Source organism: Podarcis raffonei, chromosome 3, assembly GCF_027172205.1.
Source record: "Podarcis raffonei isolate rPodRaf1 chromosome 3, rPodRaf1.pri, whole genome shotgun sequence".
Lineage (NCBI taxonomy): Eukaryota > Metazoa > Chordata > Lepidosauria > Squamata > Lacertidae > Podarcis > Podarcis raffonei.
Genome location: NC_070604.1, coordinates 93,793,962 through 93,820,616, shown reverse-complemented (window position 1 = coordinate 93,820,616; position 26,655 = coordinate 93,793,962). Strand labels below are relative to the sequence as shown.

Here is a 26,655-nt window from a genome sequence, read left to right as displayed (position 1 = left end):
TGAAAGCACAGAACCCCATAATCTTGTTTGGCAACAGTGAAACCAAAAAGAAGAAACACTTTGAACAGCACAATTCTATTTGCTCTTAATTAAGTCTCAATGAATTCAAAGCTCCTGAATAGTCTAAGTAAGTGTTAGATCTACCTAGGATCCACAAACCACAGTGAATCTGGCCAAGATCCATTTTGATGAGGAGCAGGCAGAATCTTAAGATACTTTTGGATTACCCACAACTACCTTTGATGCAATGATTTGTTATTATAATTATTTATTATATCTGTATACCACTCTTCACTTGAAGATCACAGGACGGTTCACAACATAAAAATACGGAATGAGAAAACAAAATACATAATAAAACAAAAACAAACCAATAACCCCCCCAAATACATTTAAAAGGCCATAGAATCAGCCAAAGGCCTGATTATATAGAAACCTTTTCTCTTGTCACCTAAAGGTATGCCATGAAGGCACTAGGAGAGCCTCACTGGGGAGAGCATTCCACAAACGGAGAGCCAACACAGAAAATGTCCATTCTTGTGTTGCCACCCTCCAGACATCTCATGGAGGCATATGAAGAAGGTCCTCAGATTATGATCTCAGGATCTGGGTCAGTTCATATGGGGAAAGGCGGTCCATGAGGTATTGAGGTCCTGAGCCATTTTAGATCTCAAAACCAGAACTTTGAATTGGGCCCAGAAACAAAGCAGCAGCCAGTGCAGTCAGGACAGGATCAATGTAATATGCTCAAACAGTCTTGACCTGGTAAACAACCTGGCCACTGAATTCTGCACCAGCTGAAGTTTCCAACTTCATCTTCAGAGGCAGCACTACGTATAACCTAGAGGTTACCGGAGCATAGACAGAAATTAAGCTATTCCTGTCCAGATATGGGTGCAGCTGGGCTACCAGTTGATGCTGACTGAAGATACTCCACACCACTGAGGTCACCTGAGCCTCAAGCAACAGCAAAGGATCTAGAAGTACCCCCAAGCTATGTAACCCCTTCAAGAGCAGGCAACCTCCCATCCATCTAGTCTAGGGAACTACCCAACAGCAGTGTCTCAGTCTTCTCTAGACTGAGCTTCAGTTTGTTGGCTGTCATCCAGCCCATTACCGAGGACTGAATTTTCACTTCAAAGTCAATATTAAAAAAGGACTCACCTTTCTCTACCTGTATTCTAAAGGCATTTCTTTTTCTTCGTCCATAATCAGCACTGGAAATCAATTTTATACATTAGTCTCAGTGAAGGCCTTCTTCTGCATATATTGCATTTCCAGCAAAGACACATAATCATTGTAAGATTACCATTGTAAGAAGACAATTAGCCTTATCCTGAATTATTCAGGTCAAACACAGGGAAAGATTGGGACCAATATTTAACAAAAGTTTTCCTGTTTTCCAAATTACAATTGTCTTGCAATTCATGTGTACTTAACTTGCATGAATTCGGTTTTACAGTTTGGCCAGGGGAAAGGAAGCGGGGAACGTAAGCATTCTAACCCGTCATTGCACTCACTTCAGGAGAGTTTGGAGGTGCAGGGAGAGTGTGTTTTGACTATATGCAACTTTTGCTTTACGCTCTAACCCCAGATTCTAACCCCCACATACCGTATTTTTTGCCCTACAGGACGCACTTTTTCCCCTCCAAAAATGAAGGGGAAATGTGTGTGCGTCCTATGGGGCGAATGCAGGCTTTCGCTGAAGCTTGGAGAGCCCCAGCCCCACAAGCTCGGGGGACAGCAGGGAGGCAGAACGCCGCCATCCCGCTGTCTCCTGACGTCCTTTGGAGGCTAGCGATGGGAAAAGCCCGCTTCTCCCTGCCGCCAGCCCCGCAAGCTCGGGGGACAGCGGGGAGGCGCAACGCGCCCAGGCTTAGCTTCAGCCGTGGGAGCCCGGCGCTGGGCTCCCACGGCTTGCGGAGAGCTGCATGTTCTGGGGGCTGGGGTCGGGGGAAGCTCGGGCCGGTGCGTCCTATAGGGCGAAAAATACGGTAAGTTGTGACTCAACTGTACATTCTTTATCAAATAACATATCCTTCTTCAGTCTGCCATGGGTTCTACCATGGGAGGCCCTTTAGCTCAACAGAACCGTGCACAGGTGTAAGGTTCTCCTCATGAGAGAGAGATTGGTTCCCCTTTTCCTTATCCCCAATCCAGCCTTTCTGTCCACTATAAGTTATCCATGCTGCAGAGCACAAGTAACTTGCTGGCAGAGGGAGGATAAGTAAATGGGCCCTAAGCCTGGGTGAGTCCTGAGCTCTCCTCTTCCAGCACAATCCTGAAAAGGTGACTGGAACATTTTCTGTTATTTTTCCAACTAAGGGAAATTATTTATTTTTCCAAATCTGGAACTATTGTTTGTCATGACTAAAGTCTTTGATGGCAGAAACTGGAAAATGCTGAAAGATTCTAGTTCATTCTAGAATATTCATTTCTGTTGCAAATATTGTTTTGACTATCTCAAGGTCACCCTGAGCCAGAAGAGATAAATTTGTGCGCTCAGCGAGCTGGTCATTCTCTCTCTTACTTTCGTTTGTACCTCACGTGTTTGCAGTTTTTTCTCTGATTTTTTTTTTGTAACGAAGCCTTTTTGCCTTTAGTAGGTTTTTCTTTTACTGATGGACCTTTAACCCTGTGTGTTTTATTACTACATTCACTACAAATATACACTTCTGGGACTCTTCTATTCATCAGGACACATCAGAGTGCCTAGGAATTTTAGGATCCAATCCATCATTGTTAGTGTTAACTATAGTTTAGACCAGGAGTCAGCTTACTTTTTCAGCAGGGGGCTGGTCTACTGTCCCTCAGACCTTGGGGGGGCGGACTATATTTTGGGGAAAAAACGAACTAATTCCTATGCCCCACCCAGAGATGCATTTTAAATAAAAGGGCACATTCTACTCATGTAAAAACATGCTGATTCCCGGACCGTCCGTGGGCCGTATTTAGAAGGCGATTGGGCTGGATCTAGCCCCCAGGCCTTAGTTTGCCTACCCATGGTTTAGAGAAAAAAGCCAGCATAATAAACGGTGACTTGAAGTTGGCTTACTTCCCTAACACTGAGGCTGGACAAATGGTGATTAGAAGAAATTAACTACTGTGGTTATTTGAAAATGGAAACAAAAGCTTTCAATCCCCATTCTCTGCTCCTCTGTTGGCATCACTGCAAATAGGAGCAGGAATGGAGAAGCATGTGAGTCCCTGATGCTCATGTACATAATACTAAACCACACTTTATAGTTATGTATAAGCCCGGTCCTTGTGTTTATCATCAAGCAAGTGTAAGAATTCAATATCTTACCTGTATGTTTTCTGTAGCTCAGCAGCTAAAACTCCAATGTCAACATACTTGCCACATTTGTTACTCTTCAGGTACTGTAATTGATACAATTTTTAAATATAAAAAATACCTTTAGTATTTGCATACGTGATAGGTTTATGAAATTCAATTGTGGTTTTTTAGTTTTTAGACAAACATCAAATAAACAATTGCTCATTGTATACAGGTTCTAGCACTGCTTTTTTAAAATGTGAATTGTGATATGTGAAGAGAAGCAATGGATTTATTTATTCACTCCTTCTCAGCTCAACCATTTGGAAGCCCATGGGATAAAAGCATGGCACAATATCTTCTACCATCAACATTTAACTCGTCCATCTCACACTAAAGACCAACAGCCCAATCCTATGCTATCTGACAAGGACATGCCTACCTGTTTCACTGCAGGTATAGCAATATGCCCCCTGATTTCATAGGAGGAGGATGTTCAATGTGATTAAAAATCCACTGAACTCGGCAGACATGATAAACACATCTAGGTTGCATGACTCCAAAATACACTCGAAAATCAATCCCGCCAGACACATTGGGACTTATTTCCAAACCGAAGATGGTAAGGATGGGGCTTTAAATTTATCCCGCAACTATATATTAATTCAGTTCAAGGTAAAAAAAATCAAAAAATCAACTTGGTCTGCAGAACAAAAACGTACGGACTTGATCGCCCAGTGCTGGATGTGCCAGACCTGGCTAAGGTTGCTGGGTTGGCGTAGTGCGGCAAAAGCAATCTAAGTAGGCTCAGAGGCACGCTTTTCCTTGCCCAGGGTGCAAAAAGAAAGCCCAGGCGGCTCAGCTTATGGGGAGTCCACCCCATAAGCGAAGGACCAAGGGAGAGAAACGAAGCGGTACCTGCTTAATCCGATGCTTCAGCCGAGGATCCCCTGCGGGGCTGCTTCCTCCGCGAATCCGCATGGCAGCTCCGCCACCGCCGAATTCCGCCCCTCAAACGAAGCGGGAGCTCCGCCTCCCTCCGCCTCAGACTCCTTGAAGACCCCGGAAATCGGCCTCGCCTTGAGGCACGACGACCCCCTCGGGAAAAGGAAAGGCAGAGCCAAGAGGCGGGTTGAGATCCCCGTGCAGGCACTGCTTTAGACGCCTAACACCCACCCGACTCATGAAGGGCCCAAATTGGCGTCACCCTCTGGTCTCATTCCTGATTCAAGCCCCCCGTTCCAACCCTTCCATGCCCGGCGCCTATGATACTTTCTAGCTTCAGCTCTCTCTCTACGGAAGCATTTCGTATCCCTTGGGTCCTGTGTGGGGGAAAAACGCAGCCCGCCTGATGCCTTTGAACTCCATTTCCCATCATTCCTAGCTATCATCGTCAACAGTCAGGGATGATGGGAGTTGCAGTCCAAAAAAAAATAAATCTGGAGCGCCTCATGTTTGCCACACCTCTATTGAGCGACTGGATAAAGAGACTACAATTCCCAGCGTGTAATGCGGCAAAGCCGCGGGAGCTAGAGCTGTACGGTGGCTGCGAAGGAACGCGAGGGGTGTGGCGATATACGGTGGCTGGTGGGGCTCGCGCCGGAGGCGGCACTGTCAGTGGCGGGATGGAGTCGGTGGTGTTCATTTTCTCGCTCATTGACTGCTGCGCCCTGATCTTCCTCTCCGTTTATTTCGTATCCTCTGGTCTCTTTCGTTTTGGCGGGCGGCCTGGGAAGAGGGAGGCTCGAGCGGGAGAGGCAGCCCTCCGTGGTCTGTGGGCGGGCGGGCTGGGAAGGACCGTTGGGGCGGCGAAGGGGCTCTGGGAGGCCGGGGGCGTCGGTGACCGTCGGCCGTGGGGGCCGTGAAGGCGGGAGAACGAAGAAAGAAGGGGCTCCTGGGAAGGAGACCGCGAGGGGCTTTTGGGGAGCGGCCTCGAGAATATGTTTAAGGGGAAGAAAAGTGGGGTGCGAATGTTTTAAACGCTGCCTTCAGGTGTTTGGGGCGAGAGGAAATGGAGGTTTGGCTAACGAGGGGTAAAAAGGAATGAATCTGCGGACCCTTGCACCTTCAGTCAGGGTTGGTATCCTGGCCCAGGCAAATGGGACATTAGTGCTGGCCTCTTACCCCTTTGGGCCCATTGCCCATAGAGAGCCTAGACTAGAAGGCACCACTGCTGGGCCCTGGCAGCCACCCAGTTTTGCTAAGCTATGGTACTAGCCATGGTGGTGGCCAAGGAGACATGGAGGTAATATGGCAGCATTTCCAGCAGAAATTTAAATGCACACGCAGTCTTCCTAACTGTATAAAAACCCTGTTTTAGTGTAGCTCTGTAAATTGTAGTATGGCACTCAGGCAGTGCTTTTTGCGGATTGTTTTATATGGATAGGTTAAATTTTGCCTAGAACTCGCAACTTACAAATATATAAAATATTGAAAACTGTTATTGTTATCAGAAAATTTTAGCTGTATGCCTCATATGAGATATCTGAGAGTTCTGCTGGGGTGCCTGCTTATACTTGGGTTGCCCCCTTAGTCCTAGATGTGTATACTTGGAAGTAAATTTCATGAATAGGAACTTATTTAGTCTCATGAATGGGAGCTTACTTCCAAGTATATGTGCACTTTGTTTTATCATTCAGACTGTTGCAAGCATACTTCCTTGGTTGTTTTATGACTTCTTAGGTTACAAAGGCCTTAAACATAGCCTTCAGATTTTTTCTGAAGGCCAAAGTACCTTAAGTGTGCCTGCTCCTAAGATTAACATTTAGATATCTCTCATTTTCCAAGAAAATGTTCAAGCATTTTAGTTAAGAATTGTGTGATATCCTGAGTTTTTTCTTAAATATCTTGATGCTGCTGAAGATGTTGCTATGCTAAATGGTTGATTACATGACTAGTATTTCCTAACTAAAATTGCTTCCTTTTCATGTATCCATTATAAGTAAGGCATTATGGAGAACGGAACATGTCAGTATAATTATGCCTTGCTTCAGTTAAATTCAGTGTATTAAGTGGCACATTTAGCTCTTACTTCTGTAGGTCACAACCTGTAGTTGGGTCTAAATTTCTAGCTCAAAAATTTATTGTAACAGCACAAAGAGGGTGTATCTGTCATGGGTTCAGCCTGATGCCACAGTAGCCTTGTGGCAAGAAACCATAAGTTTCTGTTTTACATGAATTAACAGCTCACCCTTCCCTCCGTTCCCTTTGCGTGCCTCCAGGCAGGGGATCTCAAAGTTTTGCTTCTGAATTTCAACAACAGTTTCCAGTGCACAAAAGGGGATGGAAGGGAAGAGAGGGAGGAATGTGTAAGTCTCATTGTAGCTCATTCACATAAAGGGAAACCATGGGTTTTATTCAACTAAGTAGACTCAATAAAATTGATATGACTGAGATGGGTCCATTAATTTCAGTGGTTCTACTCTAAGTAAACTTAGTTGAATACAATCCCATGGTTTCCTGCAGCATATGAATGTGACCAATGTGTGGTTGTATGCTTTTGTTACAGCAGCTTTGTTGTTTAGTCGTTTAGTCATGTCCGACTCTTCGTGACCCCATGGACCAGAGCACGCCAGGCACTTCTGTCTTCCACTGCCTCCCGCAGTTTGGTCAGACTCATGTTTGTAGCTTCAAAGACGCTATCCAACCATCTCGTCCTCTGTCGTCCCCTTCTCCTTGTGCCCTCCATCTTTCCCAACATCAGGGTCTTTTCCAGGGAGTCTTCTCTTCTCATGAGGTGGCCAAAGTATTGGAGCCTCAGCTTCACGATCTGTCCTTCCAGTGAGCACTCAGGGCTGATTTCCTTAAGAATGGAGAGGTTTGATCTTCTTGCAGTCCATGGGACTCTCAAGAGTCTCCTCCAGCACCATAATTCAAAAGCATCAATTCTTCGGCGATCAGCCTACTTTATGGTCCAGCTTTCACTTCCATACATCACTACTGGGAAAACCATAGCTTTTACTATACAGACCTTTGTTACAGCAGCTATTCTGCCATAAATGTTCAATATATAAAATAGTTGTACAATAACAGGAATGAACCCAAGCTGATAGAGAGGTGTTATCTATAGCTCTGCAATGAAGATGCAACTATTTTCTTTATTTAATTTTCTTTCTTGCCATTTATCATATGGTTCCAGGGCAGGTTACAATTTACAGTTATAAAACAAAGAAAACAGTTAAAACCACGAAACAAGGAAAGTTTAAAAAGTGTAAAAAACAGTTCCTTATATAAAAACAGTTTAGAAAACCTGTCAGGCTCCTGCAGACTTCAGGTATAACTGGAACCCTTCGTGGCCAAGCCACTGTTCAGCTATTGCTGAAGCTGCTGTGACCCAACACAGTAATTGCAACAGTGGCCAGGGAAGCCTGCACTTAGTCTTGGGTGTGCACGCTTAGGTTGGCACCTTAGGTTCTCTGCTTCTGCCTTATAACTATTATGATTGCTGTGGCCAGTCACGGTGGTTGTGTGGATGCTGGGGCTTGCACTACCTAGGATGCCAAGTGTGTTGTAGCTTGGGGCTTGGCTGTGTACACTGATGTTGTTAAGTCTATCAGCGTAACAGCAGGGTTGTGAATTCTGCTGTTACTAATCGATGAATCTTCTGAAATAGCCTCTTGCTTGTGAATGTTCTGCCTGTTCTGTAATCTTTGTTACATTAGCAGAATCCCTTGCAGTCAGATGTTTATATGAACTGTTTAACTCTGTTGTAATACTCAGGAGCGGTGCAAGGCATTTATGGCTCTTGTGTCACAGGGTAGAGCTCTTCCAAAAGTATTGTAATTCCTTATCTTGACCTTCAGATAATTACATTATCAGATTTGGAATGTGACTACATAAATGCTAGATCTTGCTGCTCAAAACTAAATAAAGTAAGTTTTTTTTCCTTTTCTCTTTTTAAAGTGATGGAATTCTGAAATTCTTTTTAAAGTGATGAAATTCTGGAATTAGATTTAGAAGTGGTGTGTGTGGGTCATCTTATTAGTATGAAATAATCAGGATTATGTAACGTTACCTACCGAAAGAGTCCGTTCCACTGTCAAATATCTTTTACTGTCAACCATTCCTCATAGGGTTTGGTTTTCAGACCTTTGATCATCTTAGTTGCCCTCCTTTGCACATGTTCCAGCTTGTCAATATCTTACTTAAACTGTGGTGCCCAGAACTGGACACAGTACTCTCCAGGTGTGGTCTGACCAAGGCAGAATAGAGTGGTACTGTTACTTCCCTTGATCTGGACACTATACTTCTATTGATACAGCTTAGAATAGCATTAGCTTTTGTTTTGTTTTGTTGCATCACACTGTTGACTCATGTTCAGTTAGTGGTCTGCAACAACCTCTAGATCCTTTTTACATCTATACAGTGGTACCTCGGGTTACAAACACTTTGGGTTACAGACTCTGCTAACCCAGAAGTAGTACCTCAGATTAAGAACTTTACCTCAGGATGAGAACAGAAATCACATGCCGGTGGCGGGAGGCCCCATTAGCTAAAGTGGTACCTCAGGTTAAGAACAGTTTCAGGATAAGAACAGACCTCTGAAATGAATTAAGTTCATAACCAGAGGTACCACTGTACCTACAAGACAGGTGTCCCCCATCTTATATTTGTACACCTGATTCTTCCTGCCTAAGTGTAGAACCTGACATTTGTCCCTATTGAAACTTTTAAAAGACATCTGAAGGCAGGAGGTTTTTAATGTTTGATGTTTTTATTTTGTTTTTAGATATGCTATAAGCCGCCCAGAGTGCCTGGGGAAACTCAGCCAGATGGGCAGGGTATAAATAATAAAATTATTATTATTATTATTATTATTATTATTATTAATAATAATTATGTTTGGGTCCAGTTCTCCTGTTTAGGTCATCTTGAATCCCTATTCTGACTTACAGTGGAATAACTAAGAAATGGATGAGTCCTTCATGTGTGGATAGTTTGCTGCCTTTTGCTTATTTGAAAATTCACCCACTTAGATCTAGATGCATTCTTTGATGCAGGGATTTCCCCAGCACTATGCTAATAGTATTTTGTCTTTGTGAGGGAAAAGGAATCCTCTTCCCATCCCACTAACTAACTTTGGGACCTGGTGTCAACATGTGGGTTGTTCAGTTAATGGACCTTTTGGATCTCCCCTCATTCTCAGAACCTGCGTTGCTCAAATTCCTCCACCACACTCATGACTCCAGTATTTTTCTCCTTGTGTTTCCTGGCTTTGGGAAAGCAAGAGCCATGACTCGGGGGGGGGGGGGGAATCACATGCCTTGTTTGCTAAAGGTCCCAGATTCAGTCCCTGACATCTCCAGGAAGGGCTGGGAAGAACTCCTGTCTGAAGACCTGGAGGGTATTATGCTGACACTACTGAGCTAGTTGGATCAGTCCTCTGACTCAATATAAGGCTTCCTGTGTTCCATAGCTCATCTTGTATACCCGCATTCTGCTACCTTGTCCTTTGCAGGCCATTTCCTTTTCCTTGCCCAGGCTTGGCCATTTGCAACTTCCCGCAAAGTATGCCTCCTTGCTCTCCCCTTGTAGTATTGTCACTGCTTGCATCCCATGGCTCAGTCCCCTTTCCCACCTGGTTTCTCCTCTGCTCTCCAAATCCACTCCCTTTACTATTTGTTTCCTGTTCAGTTGCATTAGTTCTGCAGTCAGGTTACCATCGATAGTTTTAAAGGATCCTTCTCATTAACGATTTGCCAAGGACTAGTATCCATTGCTAACAAATAGCAAAGAAATGTGTGTTGTCAACGTCATCCTTTTTATGGCACAGTTTGGATTACTGTGTCTTAAGAATTTAAGAACAGAACACATGCAGCCCTGCCCTTTTGGAAAGTCCTCTTCCCTCTGTGGAGCCCTCACTAGAACTTTAGTCTTGAAGTTAAAGGCAAGCATTTATAATTTGTTCCTGTAGAGCAGAAACTTTTTCAGCAGGGGGCTGGTCCACTGTCCCTCAGACCTTGGGGGGCGGACAGTGGACTAGATTTTGAAAAAAAAATGAATTCCTATGTCCCACAAATAACTCAGAAATGCATTTTAAATAAAAGCACACATTCTACTCAGGTGAAAACACCAGGCAGGCTGCACAAATAACCCAGAGATGCACATTCTACTCATATAAAAACACGCTGATTCCCGGACCGTCCACAGACCGGATTTAGAAGGCGATTGGGCCAGATCTGGTCCCCGGGCCTTAGTTTGCCTACCCATGCTGTAGAGGGAGCCTAGCAGACCACTCAGGTGCAAAAGTAAGTAGAAAGGAACATAGTAGTAAAGCTGGTGCAAGTGGAATGTTACTGTTTCAGCAGAAAAAAAATCATGCCAATGTTTGCTTTTGTGTGTGTGTGTGAGAGAGGGAGGGAGGGAGGGAGGGAGGGAGAAAGAAAGAAAGAAAGAAAGAAAGAAAGAAAGAAAGAAAGAGAAAGAAAGAAAAGAGCACACACTTGCAAGGTGATATAAATGCCTCAGAGCCTGGGCACACTTCTCCATTCTGCTTCTGAAATCTCAACATAGACCCTCCAAGTGTCCCTATTTTCCAGGGACAGTCCCAGATTTACAGAAGCTGTCCCAGTTTCTGAACTGATCCTGGAATTTTCGGCTTTTCCTTACAATATCCCTATTTTCAGTGGAGAAATGTTGGAAGATATGCGACAGGCTACGTGTTGAAGCCTGAGCTCAGCCAAAAGGCTAAGAAACTTAAAAAAAAAGATTAAGATCCTTGGAATGCTAAATTATGCACCTTTTTTCCAAATCCTGCACACAACTCTGGACTTGGATATATTCCCAAATAGACCCAACTGCTTCTGTCTGCAGTACTTTTCTCAGTGATGCCTCTGAAGTGCACGGCTAGATCCTGAAAAGAAGTTTGGATACTTTGACGGCATTGTGGTGGTTTTTTTGTGTTTTTTTTTAAGTACTTGGAGTCATGTGAATTGTGCCAGTTCTGTGATCAGTTGGCAGACTGATAATAGTGTTGACAGTGTACTTTTATCCCATTTGCTTGTACACTCCCACAGAGTGTTGTATAAAGGCTTTTATTTTTCTAAAAATTTCTCTTTTCCAGTGGGTGATCCCTGAATTGATTGGCCATACCATTGTCACTGTATTAATGCTTATTTCACTGCACTGGTTCATCTTCCTCCTCAATTTACCTGTAGCAACCTGGAATATATATAGGTAAGGGCCAGTGGGGTTGTTTGTGGGTCTTTATAACTGTTACCACTTATTGAAAATGTGTTTCAGATGTGGAATGCTGTTATTGACTTGATGCCGATACTGTTCCTCCATTAGTCTGCCTTGTTCCACAATTTATGAAATTCACCATCCTCAGCGGGAACGGCTTGAACCTCAGTGTTGCTTTCTCTACTCTCTTAACTTTTAAATCTGTTGAGGTGTTTTGCTTTTCCTGAGGACTGATGTGACTTCTCTCCTTGAGGGCATTTGAAGGTGGGGGTCGGAAAGCTCACTAACTGCATCTTGGAGCTTCTTTATTCCCGTCCAAATAAAAAGATCCATGGGTTGAAGCAGGCCCTGATGTTGTTTCTGCCTGCCTCCCTCATGATGGATGGAAAGTTTATTTTACAGGAAAATATATGGTGGGAATTTATTCCATTACATAAAATTCTATACCCCCACATCATTGCTACTGTGGGCACTATCTACTGCGAAATAATCTATTGGTTTGTATAATTGCTTTCCCCTTGTGTTCTTCCATTATTATTGGCATTATGTAATAATGTCCTAAGTGATGCACATACTGAGCCACTAATTCCAATAGCTGTGGTGCTCTGCCAAGTGCTGCTGATAACAGTTGACACCACTGCTGGTAGAGTAACTTATTTATAAGGCCTGAGCAGCTGTTTTTCCTCTAATATTGTGGTGAACTTAGCATATGGTTGGTTTTCTATAGTTGGCTGCAGTGAGATTTGTTTGCAGCCAACTAGAGACAACCAACCATGTCCTGTCCCTCCTAACCTCTCACTACCAAGGAAATATAATAAACAAATAGAAAGAGAACCTACCCATGTGACACAGACACAAAAACCCCACACATACAGCAAGTATTTCCACCCTACCCCCCTCTCTCTCCTCTTCCTCAACTTTATTCTGTACACAACACTAATGTCTCACTTAAAATGTGAAAGATTCTGCAACCTGAAAAGAGGCAATGCGCGTGTACTTTCATAAACCAAGAAAATCTTAAATTAATTTTTAAAAATACAAAAAAACTTAGCACATTAGGTCAAACATTCATGCACCTCTTGATGACTTCTATGTGTGTATGGCACATTAGAGGGAAATTAACATAATAGATGAGAGATGGGGAATCTGGCCCTCCAGTTGTTCTTGGACTCAAACTCCCAACAGCCCCAGTCATCCCAGACAATGGACAGGGACAATAGGAGTTGTAGTCATAGTATCTAGAAGACAGAGATTTCCCATCCTTGACATAGCTGTTTTGGAGCAGAATTCCAGGTGTTGCTTTTGATCTTTAAGGACCATCTTCTTGCACTTGATCATCTTAGATGCCCTTCTCAAAAGTGCCCTGGATGATTGAGGTGTGGTTGGTGGCCACAGAACAGAGGGCATTTTCATTGGTTGCCCCCTGGCTGTGAATTGCCTTCCCCAAAGAGACTCATCTGACACCTATGTGGTTAAATTCCTTCCAGTAGCACCTTGGAGACCAACTAAGTTTGTTATTGGTATGAGCTTTCGTGTGCAGAAGTAGTGTCTGAAGAAGTGTGCATGCACACGAAAGCTCATACCAATAACAAACTTAGTTGGTCTCTAAGGTGCTGCTGGAAGGAATTTTTAAGGTGCTACTAGAAGGAATTTTTTTATTTTGTTTCGACTTATATGGTTGTCATTTTGCTGCCAGGGCAAGACCTTTTTCTTTTTCCAAGCATTTTGATCTGTCTTTGCTTGCAATATTTTTATTTTCTGTAACTACTCCTTTGCTGTATTCATATTTTTATTGTTGAATTTTAAATAGATTCATTAGCTTTTGTGGACTTATAATTGTTTAAATAAGCATGTCTCCTCAAAATAAAATATATCCAAATAAGTCTTGTAGGCATTGCTGTAGGTGCTCGGTTGTTAACTCATTTCTCTTTAAAAGAAAACCGCTGACCTTTTTGATGTCAAAATGAGTAACTTGCCTGTGCTTCCAGTAGAGAGAAGCTAAATGTGAAAGTGGTTTCTGAAGTACATTTACCATATCAAAGCTGGGTGTTTTTTTTACTGTCTGTGAACCTATTTTGTACATTGATGCAGGTTTGTATGTGCTGATCACAAGAAAGTAAGCATTCATTTGGTTCCCTTTCCCATCCCCCTTCCCAGTAGAAAGCTGCTTGCATTGTACAGTTGATATTGACAAGTGGATTGCAGATCCATTGTATGGTCTAAAATTTGGGTCAGAGAACATTTCAGCCAGCTCTCCCTCACACATAAAGTGCTTGTGTGGATCTACTCCCGTGAATAGTATAAAGTCAAAACAAGGTGATTTACGAAAGATCATAGCCCTTCCCTCTGTAAACAGGACAACTTGCCATGTTTTGTTTTTTCTAATTGCTGAGGGGGACACTGTGATCTCACAGAAGTCTCTCAGATAATGCTGTTCACATGAGTAGGTTCTGAGCATGAGCAATTCTTTGCAAGGGTCAAGTAGCTGAAGTAGCGTCCAAATTAAATAGCATGGTTTCAATGCACACAGTGGAGAGACAGCTTTCAACTGGTCATGTTCCTAAGCTCCTAACTAAATTCCTCCATGTTCCAAGTAAATATGTAACCCTGCATTTGCAGTTTTCCCAGGGTTCTCCAGGAAATGAATTTGTACCATATTTTGAAATGGTTGACAATATAAGCATTTCTTTGTCTACTGAAACTAATATTGTGCAAACGCTTTCTCCACAACTGTCCCCCTTTGCTCAGTCTCCATATGCCCTCCTTCTTTCCAGTTGCACTGCTTCCATCTGCCCCCGCAAGTATTCAGGTTTCCATGTTCTCTGTCCCTTTTTCGTTTTGCTCTCCTCTTTGAGCCCTCTGATTATCTGCCTTCCATCACATTACGTATTCTCTCTGGGACAAACCCTGCTTTTCCACCAGCCATCAATCCAGTTTTTTCTACAAAATCTGCTTCAAAACTTGTCTTGCCGCTGCTCTGCTTACCTAGACCCTTCTTCGTGCTTTGATATATTTTGGTCCTTTCTATTAGCACACTGAGCTTGAATTGTGTCTCCTCTGTGCTGGAGTGCTGTTGGCACTACAACATTTTTTCCTTAATCCTTTTCAGGTACATTATGGTTCCTAGTGGAAACATGGGAGTATTTGACCCCACAGAGATCCATAATCGAGGGCAGCTGAAATCGCACATGAAGGAAGCCATGATTAAGCTTGGCTTTCATCTCCTTTGTTTTTTCATGTATCTTTACAGGTGAGTCTCAAGTCTTACAACTTGGAAAGAAGGCCAGCAGCATATTTAAAATACCTGCTGCCACACCAGCTCTGAACTTAAAAGGGTTCATCTATCTGCTGTGCTGTTTAAGCTTTCTGCTACATTCACTATTCTTAATAGTGACCAAATGCTAGTTCTTCCTCTCTCCTCAAACCCCACACCCCCATTTCTTTCTTTTTGTAAAAAAAAATACTAGTTGCATTTCAGTTTTGCTGCATGTTCCTATGCTCATGTGTTTTTGTGAGGGTATTTGGGAATATCTGACTGACACTGTTTGTAACTGGGTTTAGGTTTAGATTGGGAGCCCAGCACATCACGTGACCCTCTGGGATATCACACTACAGCTCATCCAGGAAAGAGATTCAAGACCTGGATATATCTAATGTAAAACAAACCAGAAAGGCACCTTGCATTGCTTTTGAAAACACATCCCCAAATTTTACTGCTGACACATAATCCTCACAAAACAACAGCAGAGGTTGTCACAACTTAAATTGATCTTGTGGTTCTCGTGTAAAAAGGCAAGTAAACAAGGGCATGGTTCCTTTGCGCTTCCTTAGCTATTAATAGCTCTTTATTTTTATACAAATCAATCAAAGGATTCACCTGGTCATGTTTGTTGTATGGTGACTGGTTATCACAAAGATTTCCATCACTGCTGGATTTTTCTTTGAGAGCCTCTCTGTTGGCGAAGTTTATTTGTGGCGATACTCACACTGTGCAATTAGGTGCAAGTCCACTCTTAACTTACACTTTCTGTTTGGATGCGGTATGTTTTGTTCATCCAGCTGGATATTTCTTTTCACTCTTGTGGCTTTATACAAAAACATCCTAGGAATTGTAGGTTAGCTGGGTGTTATCTGCTAAGAGATCCCTACACTCTTTCCTGCCGCATCAGAAGTACAGTTCCCAAAGTTCTCTGGGAAGAGGGAATTTGTGTTTAATAAGTTGAAAGTCTGTAGTATACAGTGTTTGTCATCTTGTCCTGTATACAGTACTGCAGGCTCTGTTTTTGAGCAGTTCCTTGTTTCTGTTTAAATGTCTGCATTCAGGGCACACCTTCAGAAGATTCCATTTATAGAAGATTCCATATATGTAAATTGTCATATATTTAGATGTTGTCATATATATATATATGACAAAAGTGTCCCATTCCTGCCCTAGAATATAGGCCCAGTTCCAGGGTGGCTATTCTGCATGTGTGGAATGGTTTTTGGAATAAATGCTATGTGCTCATAGATGGGAAGTAACACTATGTGGTGTTCACACCATTCACTTAGAGATCATTTCAGGCTGTGAGGTTGGATTCCTGGACAGGTTTAAGTTACAAGGATTTTCTTTGAGATTCCCAGAGATGGAAATCATTGGCCCATCTGTGCTGGGGATGTTGCAACCGATGATGAAAGTAGTCCTTGCCTTTATTTGAAGGCTTAAGAGCTAAATGCTTTTGAAACTGTGGGTGGTGAACTATTGACAAGACAGGCCTGTTTAAGACGCAGTCCTACATGCCACACCAGCTATGCATAATACATACCTTGTAAACTCTGGAATTTGTCTAGCACTAGACATGCCTTATAAAGCCTCGATATCAAGCAGCTTTAAACTTGAGGATATCCTGGACTAAAAGAGACTTGCTGTAGTAATGGCTAGCCTTGTACAATCACATGTGCTACCAGTTTGCATCACAATGCCTAGTTCTTCAGTAAGACCAGACTATGCAAATGAATCAAATGGAAACAACTTTGCCAATGTTTCTAGCATAATAAAGATGCAAGTTGCAGGGTGTGCGTGTAAGGTTATCTATTTAAAATTGTACCTTTAATATGTTTTCCTTCTTTCTGCAGTATGATCTTGGCGCTGATAAATGACTGAAGTCGAAGTCGAAGTGTTACAGTTGCCAAATTCTGACTTGTCACTCACAGCTTTCAAGTAAACCTAGACCAGTGTCGTCATGCAGTATATTTTTTCCTCTTCGAACAAAAAATATTTTTGCTGTATTTTTTAACATAAAAAATATTTTAAAAACCAACATACTGAGTTTCTCGAACCATTGATTTGTCCCTTCTCCAGTCAATTTTCCTATTATATCCAATTCATATTTTTCTCAAGAATGCCAACTAGCCAATGAATGGAGTCAGATGATGGCACCAATGCCAGGATGTCACCATCAAGAATTGTTTTGTGAATTACCACTGTTACAAGTACATAACCATCACTTCCTGTATTTTACTGAATTTTATTTCCCTTGGACTTAACTTTTTAAAATATTTCACTTCCTCGCTCCTTGTTTGTGTATCCACACACACACCCCTCTATAAATGAGGATAGCACTTAATGCAGCGATGGCCAAACTTGGCCCTCCATCTGTTTTGGAACTACAACTCTCATCTTCCCTGACCACTTGTCCTGTTAGCTAGGGATGATGGGAGTTGTAGTCCCAAAACAGCTGGAGGGCCAAGTCTGGCCACCACTGACTTAATGCATCCGATGGAGTGAAAACTTATACCATAATAAATGGTAGTTTTTGTATGAGCTGTGCTAGTGTTGAAGTGCTGTTGATAAAGACCATTAGAGCTTGGCTAATCACAAGATATTACTATGACATAAACCATTTCAACCCAAGAACTGCATGGAGATAGGGAATATGGAGTGGCCTCTAAACACCTGCAGTGTTTTTGCTCTTTCCCCAATCTGGGGGGCCCTGGAGTAGTTCCCTGTAAAATCAAATTTCCACCAGTACATTAACTGCTGTGGGTCATAGGAGATGTATTTCTATACTGAGGCTGTGAAACTGCATCTGAAATACCGGAGCTACTTCTAAATGCATGTGGCCAAAAGACACTGGGTAGCAGGCTAAAAGAGAAGACCTGAAGCCTGATAAAGTTGGCTATCAATCAAAGGCTAGAATACTTAAGTGCTTAACATGTTTTTGCCAACATTTCCACTGTAGTTGCCCTCGACACAGTAGGAGTTCCCTATGATAGGATAAATTCGACCCTTTTCTCCTGGTTTTCTGTGTGAATCTTCCCTTTTAGAGATACTAATAAGCTTGTTGGAAGGGTGTAAAGGAGAAGATTAAGTAGCCCACTCCATCCTCCTCCTGCCCAAAGCTGCTGTTGGTTTGGTCATGTTGGCTTATTGTGACTCATGTCAAGGTAGCTTCATGAAATGCTACAGGATCAGGCAGTCTTTGCTCATTCACAGATGGTATTTTAATCTGATCACTAATAGGAGCAGGAAGTGTCCTCTTTCATCAGGCTTCTGCAGTTGAAGCTGGTTCTTGGTAATTAAGGGCTGCTTCTAAGAAAACACATCTCACAGTCCTTACCTACTTTGAATATGCCTTAAGGGCTTACATCAGTCTGCTTGGCTCATTTCAACACCACTCTAGCCTAAACCACTTAAATTTTTTAGACTAGTTTTTAAAATGCACCTTTAGGAACTATTCTCCACCTAAACTGTAATTGCATTGTTATCTGGCTTGCTATAGAGATGGAGTTTATTCCCCATCCTGCATCTGATTTTCCTTGGTTTAGAATCAGGTATAATTTTTTCTCCTATTAGACGACCGAGCAAAACACATTTTTGTCTTGTTCTGCAGGTGGTTCCCTCAACTGCTTTTGCAATAGTTTCAGTAACTGGCTTGGTACATATTGCTCCCCTTCTGCTACTAGTCACATAGCACAAAGGTGACATATATAGGTTAGTCTATAGTGTAGTTAGAGGTTAAAGTAGTTTCTAGAGAGCTAGGCACACTTATTCTTCGAAAATGCATGGAAATATCTACCTTCCTTTGGTGCAACTTAAAAAAAGGACAAGGGAGGCGCACATATCCTTCAGTAGCTTGCTCTATATGTACTTGATGCAAGAGTATCCCTGTAAGAGGTGCAAGTTGTTGCAGCTGAAGCAACCTTTACTATATACTAGTGGCCACCTTTTGAGTGTCACTCCAGGGTACAGAGAGGCAGTCTGGGGAAAATATATAGAGTGGAACCTCGGTTTTCAAACGTAATCCATTCTGGAAGTCGGTTCGACTTCTGAAACATTTGAAAACCGAGAAAGGGCTGGCTGCAAAGTCAATGGGAAAAAATGAAAAATGCACCTTGGAATTATTATTATTATTATTATTTGTACCCCGCCCATCTGGCTGGGTTTCCCCAGCCACTCTGGGTGGCTTCCAACAGAGATTAAAAATACATTAAAACATCAATCATTAAAAACTTCCCTAAACAGGGCTGCCTTCAGATGCCTTCTAAACGTCAGGTAGTAGTGTATCTCTTTGACATCTGATGATAGCAGTTCAACTTCCGAGGTGCGTTTGAAAACGGAAGCATTCACTTCCAGGTTTTCGGCATTCAGCTTCTGAAATGTTTGACAGCCGAGACGTTCGAAACCGAGGTTTGATTGTACACATATACGAGCTGTGGGGGTCATTTAGTTTATAATGCAGCCCAGCACAACGTATGATCCTCCAAGCTGAATATAGCCCTGTGCATAAACAGCCTGGCCTTGAGTCCCATCTGTGGTTATAAAGCAGGAATGGCTGTCAAGCCATAACGGATGGCTGCTAAGCTGTTTTTCTGCTCTGTGGATCACTCTTGTAAACTTGCTCTTATGTAATGAGCAAGAGTAGCACTGGAGGATTAACTATCATAGCCTAAAGCCCAGGGCCTGCTGCTCCTGCATAAAAAGACCACAAATGCTCATGGGATATACCAGGGTTGGCCAGAAATAGCACTGAAGCTTAGAAAGCTAAGAACTATTCAAGTCCAGTTATTCATTCTGTTTATTGAATTGGAAAGAAAGGGAATACAAATATTTGTTAAGTGCTGTGCACCGACATGGAAAAGTGTATTTTTTTTTAAACCCCAATAAAAACAAAAACCAGTAATTAATGTAGTTTGAATGAACATTTTAAAAGATATGTTTAATATACTACATATTTATAAAATAAGGTGTTCTGTAAATAATTAGTAAAACAAGTGAAAATAAATATGGAGACCCAAAGTTCTTATGTTTTAATGTAATATAGTAAAGAAACTTTAAACTACTTAATATAATTCAAGAGGAGTAACAAAAATCCAGAAAGTTTAAGAACGCAATCCTTTGAAACATTTAATATCAGTCCATAGCAAATAGTCATTACATACCAAAAGCTCTAAGTGTTAACTAGTTCCACCACAACTCCATATAAATCTTGACAATTTAGAAATTTGAGAATAAAAGTTCTTTTCTTGATCTCTACAGCTTGGTTTGTAAGTACACACATGCTTTGAGGATCCGTTTCTTCCTCATACATTTTCAAGGAGCCGACAACTTTTTCCATCTGTGCCGAGAAGTGTTAAGAATTAAATCTAGTACATTTATCCTAACAATGAAACACTTAAAAGATGGAGCACACTGAATTTCAAATTTATAAAAATATATTGGTATTAACCAAAATCTTAAAGTTAGAGGACACTTCACATACACACAACGTGACTTAAAGTATGCAGTAAAACATGACATGTACCTAGAACAGTTGGTTCCATGACTGTTTGTGTTTCACGCACACACATTCATACCACACGCACACACACACTTTGCTGAATCCGGATCATCCAAAGTCAGCAAACAGGAAATGGGGTTCTAGTTTGTGTTCCAGCAACTAGAGCAGCTACTGCAGACAACACTGCACAAGTCAAGTCCACCCTGTTCAAAAAGTGTCAAAGTGTTTCCAAAATTCTACTAATTGTCAAATGAGCGGTTTGTTCTATGGCAGCTGAAAATGGACTCAAGCCAATGCAATATACATTTTAACCATATATAGGATTGATACTCCAGTTTTAACAGTTCATTTGAAATGCATCAAATTGAGGCAACATGTGCTTTGGGGGTATTGACAAAGGGCACCAAGTTTTACTGAAAATTGGTTCTCTTCCCCTTCTGATCTTACCCCAAAATTAGAAACTAGACATTCTTCTGCTGTTAACTAAAATAAAAATAAAAATTACAAGAACTCTCCCAATGTCTCTTTTGCCAGCACAGGACTGGTTTAAGAAAACATTTTAACTTAAAGCCATTTTTCCCTTTGGGGTGGGAATTTATTTTTTTTAATTAAGATGGCACTAAACACCTAGTATTAAATTACATTCAACAGTATCTGCTCGGAAGCCAGAATGAGACTATTGGCAAAAGTTGGGTAGCTTTCACTGGTGACTTCATATCAAAACTTGTATTATGACCCCCTAATTTTAAAACTAAAAACTTAAATGAGGGAACTAAGCCACACATTTACAAGGCGATTTTAAGGGCTATGTAAAAACTGTTTCTTCTTTTGTGCTCCTACTTTTAAAATCACTTACCTGATCTGAGAAGCACTGTGGCAAGATACTGTAGTGATTTATAGCCAGTGTGCATATTTTGGAGTTGATGGGTACAAAACCTAAGGCAAAATGCAAACTACTGTATCCTCTTTCCCACTCATTGCCTTCTGCTCATGGTAAGATATGGCCAGTAATCAGTGATTGCTCTAGCCTAGAGTAGAAATGCCTTCGTCATATATAAAAAAGAATGTTGAGATAAGCCTATTCCTTGACTTCTCCCCTAACAACAGTGACAGTCTAGGGTTCTTCTTTTTTATCTGAAATGCTGACATGCTTTTCAATCTACATATCAGTCAATTTAGGCTGCTCAACTATTTAAGATCACTCACAAGAAATCCTAGCATTGTTATTGCAGTTAAAAGTTTGCTTCCAGACAGATCTTGACTTTATTTGGTTCAGTTGTATGTCAAGAAGCAGAAATTAAAACCACCTCAATCTGAAGCGCTTCCTCTTAAAGTTGCGCGGTCTGTATTATGCAACTGAATTTAGAAATGGCACTCTCAAAACACATGCTTCTCGTTCAGCTCCACACTCAAGTGCTTTTTTATTTTTTAAAAAATCCAAGAACTCTTTCATAAAAGGTGAGGAAGCATAAGCCGTAGTGTGTCCACTTAATTTTGCTCTTAATTTGGTTTCCTGCTGGTGTTATGCGTTTCAAAGAAAAGGAAACAAATTGGTCAATTTTTTTTCATCACAACAGCATCCTTGCAGGAAGTCTCAACTACAAGCATCAGATTGAATAACCTATAGAAATCTAGTAGCACCAAATCAAACTGATTTTAGTGCACACTTCATAATTCACTTCCAATTTCCCTTCCAATCTCCTAGGGTAGTTTTGAGCTTGCAAGCAGTACCACCAGCACCATATCAGTAATACAGCTGTGAATTTTTAAAGGTACAGAATGAGGGTATCTGCAAAAGTAAGATTTTATACAGGCTCAGAGGGAAGACTACAAAAATGTTCTAATTACAAAAACAAACCTTAATGTCAAATGAACAGAATACATGTCAATGGACAATTGTAATAAATGTAAGGTAAAATTACATATAAAAAGCTGCAACAGAACAGCTTAAATGTATTAAAGACTGGATGTAAATTTCTTTGCTGCTCCTAAATCCATGAGAATGCAAGGCAGTGGCATTCTGTTGTTTAAAGATTTCTCTGTAAACCTGGTCTGCACATACATTTTAAGCGAATTGGATAATTGTAATAGTGTTGTGTGCTTATTCAGAGACAATCAAACTTAAACAACTGAATTACTACATTGATTGGAATACCACTTGTTCCAGTCTGGAGGTATTTAAAGAAATTCAATCATGAATCTCTGATCAAATTAGAAGGCTCTGAAGGAAAACTGTTGCAAGTCTGAGTTAAGGGATACATGCCAAGTGCAATGGCAATAACTCATATTCCTTATCACAGAATCTGTGCCTAAAAAAACCCAACATGCACAAGGGAGCAAATTTCCTTCTGGTCCTGTGTCCTAATGTTAAGACCTTTTTCCACCTGTAGCTTCTATTTTAGCTGGTACTACGAGGATGTGTTAACTGTTCTTTTATTATGAGTTGCTTTCTTTTCTGTTCTTTTTAAACTTAAGGATGGCCCTAAGTGCATTTTCACCCTTTAACTATAAGAGAAATTCTGAAACCAACTAACTATGTCAAACACCTGGTTAGTTCTCTGAGTTTTAGTATGTATCCTCTGCACAAAGATAGTTAACAGCACCTACTCAGAAACAGTTCCTGGAGAAAGAACGATCTGGAAAGTTTGTACAAGGTATGTATTTAATTCACAGCAGTCAGTCAACTCACTGATTTATTTATTTTTAAGATAATGCTATAAAGTACTATTCTCATTTTAGGTCTTTACTATGTTTTAAATAAGAACCATTGCACATTAAGGCCAATTTAGAATTTTCATTTATTAAATTTCAGAAATTACATTGTAATGGTTTAGTTGGCGGTTCTGAAAGTTCTCAAATTCTTTTATGTTGGTAAACAAAGTTTCCTTTTAAAATAATACTTTATATAGCCTGTGTAAAACTGTTGCCAGCCAAATGGTCTTACACAACACTCCAGAGGAGCACCAATTATACTGCATTTACTTGTAGATGACACTTTTTAAGCTGGTTTCAATTCCAAATGTATACAAATGAAGTCATTTTAATGCTATAAATTATTTTTCTTTCTTAAAAAAGAAGATTGTGCTGTTAACCCACTTACAGGGCAACAAGCTAGGTGAAAAGTACAAAACCTTTTGTCAAGTGTGATACTGAAGAGTGCTTTTCATGTCATTCACTGGTTTAAACATCTGGGTTTAGATATACTGTGCAACGGGCAAGGCTTAGAATCCATGAACCAAGCTGCAAAGATCTCAAGCTAAATAAGGCGGAGAGACTCAGAGAAAGAAGAGAAGGAAAGACTTTCCTATCCAACATGTACTCTTCAGACTAAAGCACTCTTTCTATCAAGCCTTCTAAACTGTTAAATAAAAGGTTTCCAAACAAGCATTTAAACTTCATTACACAGAAGAAGAGCAACAATAACAGTAGTCTGCCTGACAAAATGGCAGAAGGGAAAATGTATATACGGAGTTCAATGGTTAGCCTGAATGTAGCACAGTTCTTCACAACCGATGGGGGGTTACTTCAACATGGTGTCCAACAACGTTCTAACGACGTGCTTCATCTCAACTGTTTACTATGAAGCAAGGTGGTAAAATGTTTGGCCCCAGTTGGGCTTCAGAAATGGTTCTTTTTTTTCATGACGAGCATGTCTGTCCAGCTATCAATCATGTTTGTTTGCACCAAATCCCAAGCCATTTAAAATACGACTAAATTTAAGTTAAACAGAAGTCGTCTGCTCCAAATTCACCATCAACTATCCATGCTACTGCATTCCTCTAAGGGGGGGAGGGGGAGATGGAATGTAAAAAGAAAAGAAAAAATAAGAAATATCTTTAAAATCATAGTTCACCTCAGCCACAATATACATATGTATCTTCAGATTTACAAAAGACATATACACAAACCCATTTAGGGCAACCCAACCCAACTGTGCATCTACAATCGCCATCATACTAGTTCTGAGAGTCCAGCAGGGGCTTTTAAACAGCTTGCTTCACTCTGGGAGGTACAGAAGTCATTTCTAATACAGGGCCAGTGGGAACAGGGGTTTTTCGTGCAAAAGAGACTACCTTGATTGAGTTGAAACTTCCCCTGCATGAGCAGACAGCTGCCAGAACACACATTTAACAGTGTGATAAAGTAATTAAGAGGTTGAGAAAAGTTGTAGTAAAACCCATTTTAGATATTGAGATGGAAGGAATAAGAACTGGTACATGGGGCTTTAATTTTCCCTAAGATTACTTTGCAAGCAACTTCAGGAAATGTATTCTAAAGCAGAATAAAGCAAGCATTTCTAAAAGAATGGAAAATGTTTTGCAGACTGGAAGCCTAATTAAAATTCTGATACATTGTTAAGAAAATAACATTGTTTTGCTCACACCATGGTGCAATGTATTGGCTTACACCTATAGACACAAAAACTCCTACAGCCTTGCATATTAGAAAGTGTATACATCTAACAAAAGCCTGTTTGCTAAGAACTTGTTTACTACAGTCTAGTTTTCACATATGATGGTATCTCTTTTTATGCTGCACCAGCTTTGCAAAAGAAGGGCATCTTGACAGAGCAATGGAAAAATTAGTCCTGGCTTGGACTAATACCCAGATAGGACTTTTGCATTTCATAGATATCAACTGGAATTAATTCAAAACCTGCAGAACCACTGGCAGTAAAAGGTTCCAGGTGATACCTAAGAAGCAGTCAAGAATTGAAGCTCAGGTTTGTCTCAGCTATTGAAGCTCTCTCCTCATGTAACAGATACAGCTTCAATTAACAAAATGAGCAAGATACCCTTTCATTTCAAAGCAAAGAAACAGCGACATCATCAGTTTCAATTGATCTTTATTCTAGTTTGCTTGGGTCCAGATTTCTTTTCATTTCATGCCAGCTAAAAATTTTTTAACTACCAGGTTCAGTAACATTAAAATAGCTTGCTGCAGCTTCTAACGGTTCACACAAGGTGTCTCCTTCTGATTTTTGGCAATCCCCTGCCTCTCTGTGCAGCCCTTCCACTAACACTGCACTCCATATTGTTCAAGATGCTTCCTTTGACTCTCAAGAGACTTTTTAGGGGGCAGAGGGAGAGGAGATAATAAAATTCATTATGTCTGTGACCCAATATTATTATTGGGTCGTAGTAGTAGTAGTAATATCCCACATTTTTTCCAGACCTGTACTCAAAGCAGCTTACAGATAAAATGCAGAAACTCCACACCATACTTCAGTAACTTATCTCCTCTGTCATTTACTCTCAAGTCTCATTCTCTACCTACTCTTCCTTGAGGTTTCTTTCTTGGTTCCCTGGGCTATATTGCACCTCACTTATCATTCTTGTCTTTGTGCTCCTTGTCCCTTAACTTAACTTCTTCCCAGTCCTTAGGCATCTTGTGAGAGGTTATAGTTCAAGCCAACAGGTACTACCACCCTGTCCTGAACTTTTTGGAGTTTCACAAGGTAGCAGACTCATCAAAAGGAGGGACTAATACACAGTATGATGTGAATTTGACTAAAGTCCCCTTTACCCAGTCCTAACTATTTACAGTAATAATAATTGAGGCAGCCAATTCCTCATACACTGTGGTGTACAGCTTAATTCTGAACCAAGGCTGGGGAGACCCTGGTTCAAATCCACTCTAAACAATTAAACATGCTGGGTGACTCCAGCCTGTCATTAACTTTCAGACTATCCTATCTTACAGATCTATTGTAAGGACCAAAAGCTTGAGGGGGGTGGGGGAGCGAAGAATACTATTTATGCCGCCTTGAGCTCCTTGAAGGAAAGGTGGGATATAAATAAATAAAAATCCCAAAATAAACTGCACATAGTCAAAACACATTTGGTTCTATGGTGAGTGGAGTGGGATTGCCAACATTGCTTCCCCGACCCCAACCCACAATCTCTTTCCTGCCCCATTTTTATTATTTTGCCAAGTGTGTAAAGCTGAATGCACACAAATTAAATGTGCATCTGTTGTGAGTTACCTGATAATAATAATAATAATAATAATAATAATAATAATAATAATAATAATAATTTATTATTTATACCCCACCCATCTGGCCGGGCCCCCCCAGCCACTCTGGGCGGCTTCCATAGAAACCAAAAATACAGTAAAATATCACACGTTAAAAACTTCCCTGATGACAAGTAAGTGCAGCTTACCAAATTCCTCTTCCATAAAAATTTAGATTTGATTTACCTTCAATATCCTGGTTGTCTACAAAAGGTGCTGGTCCCCATATTCTAACAGTGCCATCGTCAGAGGCGCTGGCCATCATGGATGGAATCTGTGGGTTCCAGCTCACACAGTTGACTGTGCGCGTGTGCCCCGTCAGCTCCGCAATTGGCAGCTCGCTACGTTTGTGCCAAATATATACTTTGTGATCTAAGATGAGACAGGAGGGAAGAAACATGAAGCATCCCAAAATTTAAA

The 26,655-nt window shown here is 41.1% G+C and overlaps 4 protein-coding genes across 8 annotated transcripts in view; 2 read left to right on the top strand and 2 right to left on the bottom strand.

Annotated features, from left to right (window-relative positions):
• Window positions 1-4,590, bottom strand: part of NVL (nuclear VCP like) — a 40,598-nt gene extending 36,008 nt beyond the window's left edge. The window contains exons 1-3 of the mRNA XM_053383065.1: window positions 4,196-4,590; window positions 3,308-3,381; window positions 1,165-1,217 (exon numbers count right to left, since the gene is read on the bottom strand). Coding sequence (XP_053239040.1) covers window positions 1,165-1,217; window positions 3,308-3,381; window positions 4,196-4,258 — 190 coding nt within the window. The 5' untranslated portion in view covers window positions 4,259-4,590. The remainder of the gene's footprint in view (window positions 1-1,164; window positions 1,218-3,307; window positions 3,382-4,195) is intronic.
• The window catches only part of LOC128411079 (calpain-2 catalytic subunit), a 268,506-nt gene that overhangs the window by 196,938 nt on the left and 44,913 nt on the right, over window positions 1-26,655 (top strand). The gene's annotated exons all lie outside the window — the stretch shown is intronic.
• On the top strand, window positions 4,841-16,758 carry CNIH4 (cornichon family AMPA receptor auxiliary protein 4). 3 transcript variants are annotated; one of them, XM_053383078.1, is made up of 5 exons: window positions 4,841-4,971; window positions 8,080-8,148; window positions 11,340-11,452; window positions 14,568-14,708; window positions 16,574-16,758. In XM_053383078.1, the coding sequence occupies exons 1-5, from the start codon at window positions 4,903-4,905 to the stop codon at window positions 16,599-16,601; spliced, it is 420 nt and encodes a 139-aa protein (XP_053239053.1). In that variant the 5' UTR covers window positions 4,841-4,902; the 3' UTR covers window positions 16,602-16,758. The 3 variants fall into 3 exon arrangements, with proteins under 3 accessions (XP_053239053.1, XP_053239054.1, XP_053239055.1); XM_053383079.1 differs by lacking the exon at window positions 4,841-4,971 and adding an exon at window positions 9,006-9,057; XM_053383080.1 differs by lacking the exons at window positions 4,841-4,971; window positions 8,080-8,148 and adding an exon at window positions 10,411-10,524.
• Window positions 19,498-26,655, bottom strand: part of WDR26 (WD repeat domain 26) — a 36,828-nt gene continuing 29,670 nt past the window's right edge. For all 3 annotated transcript variants that reach the window (XM_053383069.1, XM_053383070.1, XM_053383071.1), the window contains 2 exons: window positions 26,422-26,607; window positions 19,498-23,996 (listed from right to left, as the gene is read on the bottom strand). In XM_053383069.1, coding sequence (XP_053239044.1) covers window positions 23,971-23,996; window positions 26,422-26,607 — 212 coding nt within the window. In that variant the 3' untranslated portion in view covers window positions 19,498-23,970. The remainder of the gene's footprint in view (window positions 23,997-26,421; window positions 26,608-26,655) is intronic.

What these genes read in the sequence shown, in the direction of transcription:
- CNIH4 (XM_053383078.1), top strand. Translation starts at nt 4,903, where the DNA reads ATGGAGTCGGTGGTGTTCATTTTCTCGCTCATTGACTGCTGCGCCCTG. An exon ending in TCTTCCTCTCCGTTTATTTC is followed by an intron (nt 4,972 to 8,079) that starts GTATCCTCTGGT and finishes CTTGACCTTCAG; the next exon opens with ATAATTACATTATCAGATTT. An exon ending in TTTTTCATGTATCTTTACAG is followed by an intron (nt 14,709 to 16,573) that starts GTGAGTCTCAAG and finishes TTCTTTCTGCAG; the next exon opens with TATGATCTTGGCGCTGATAA.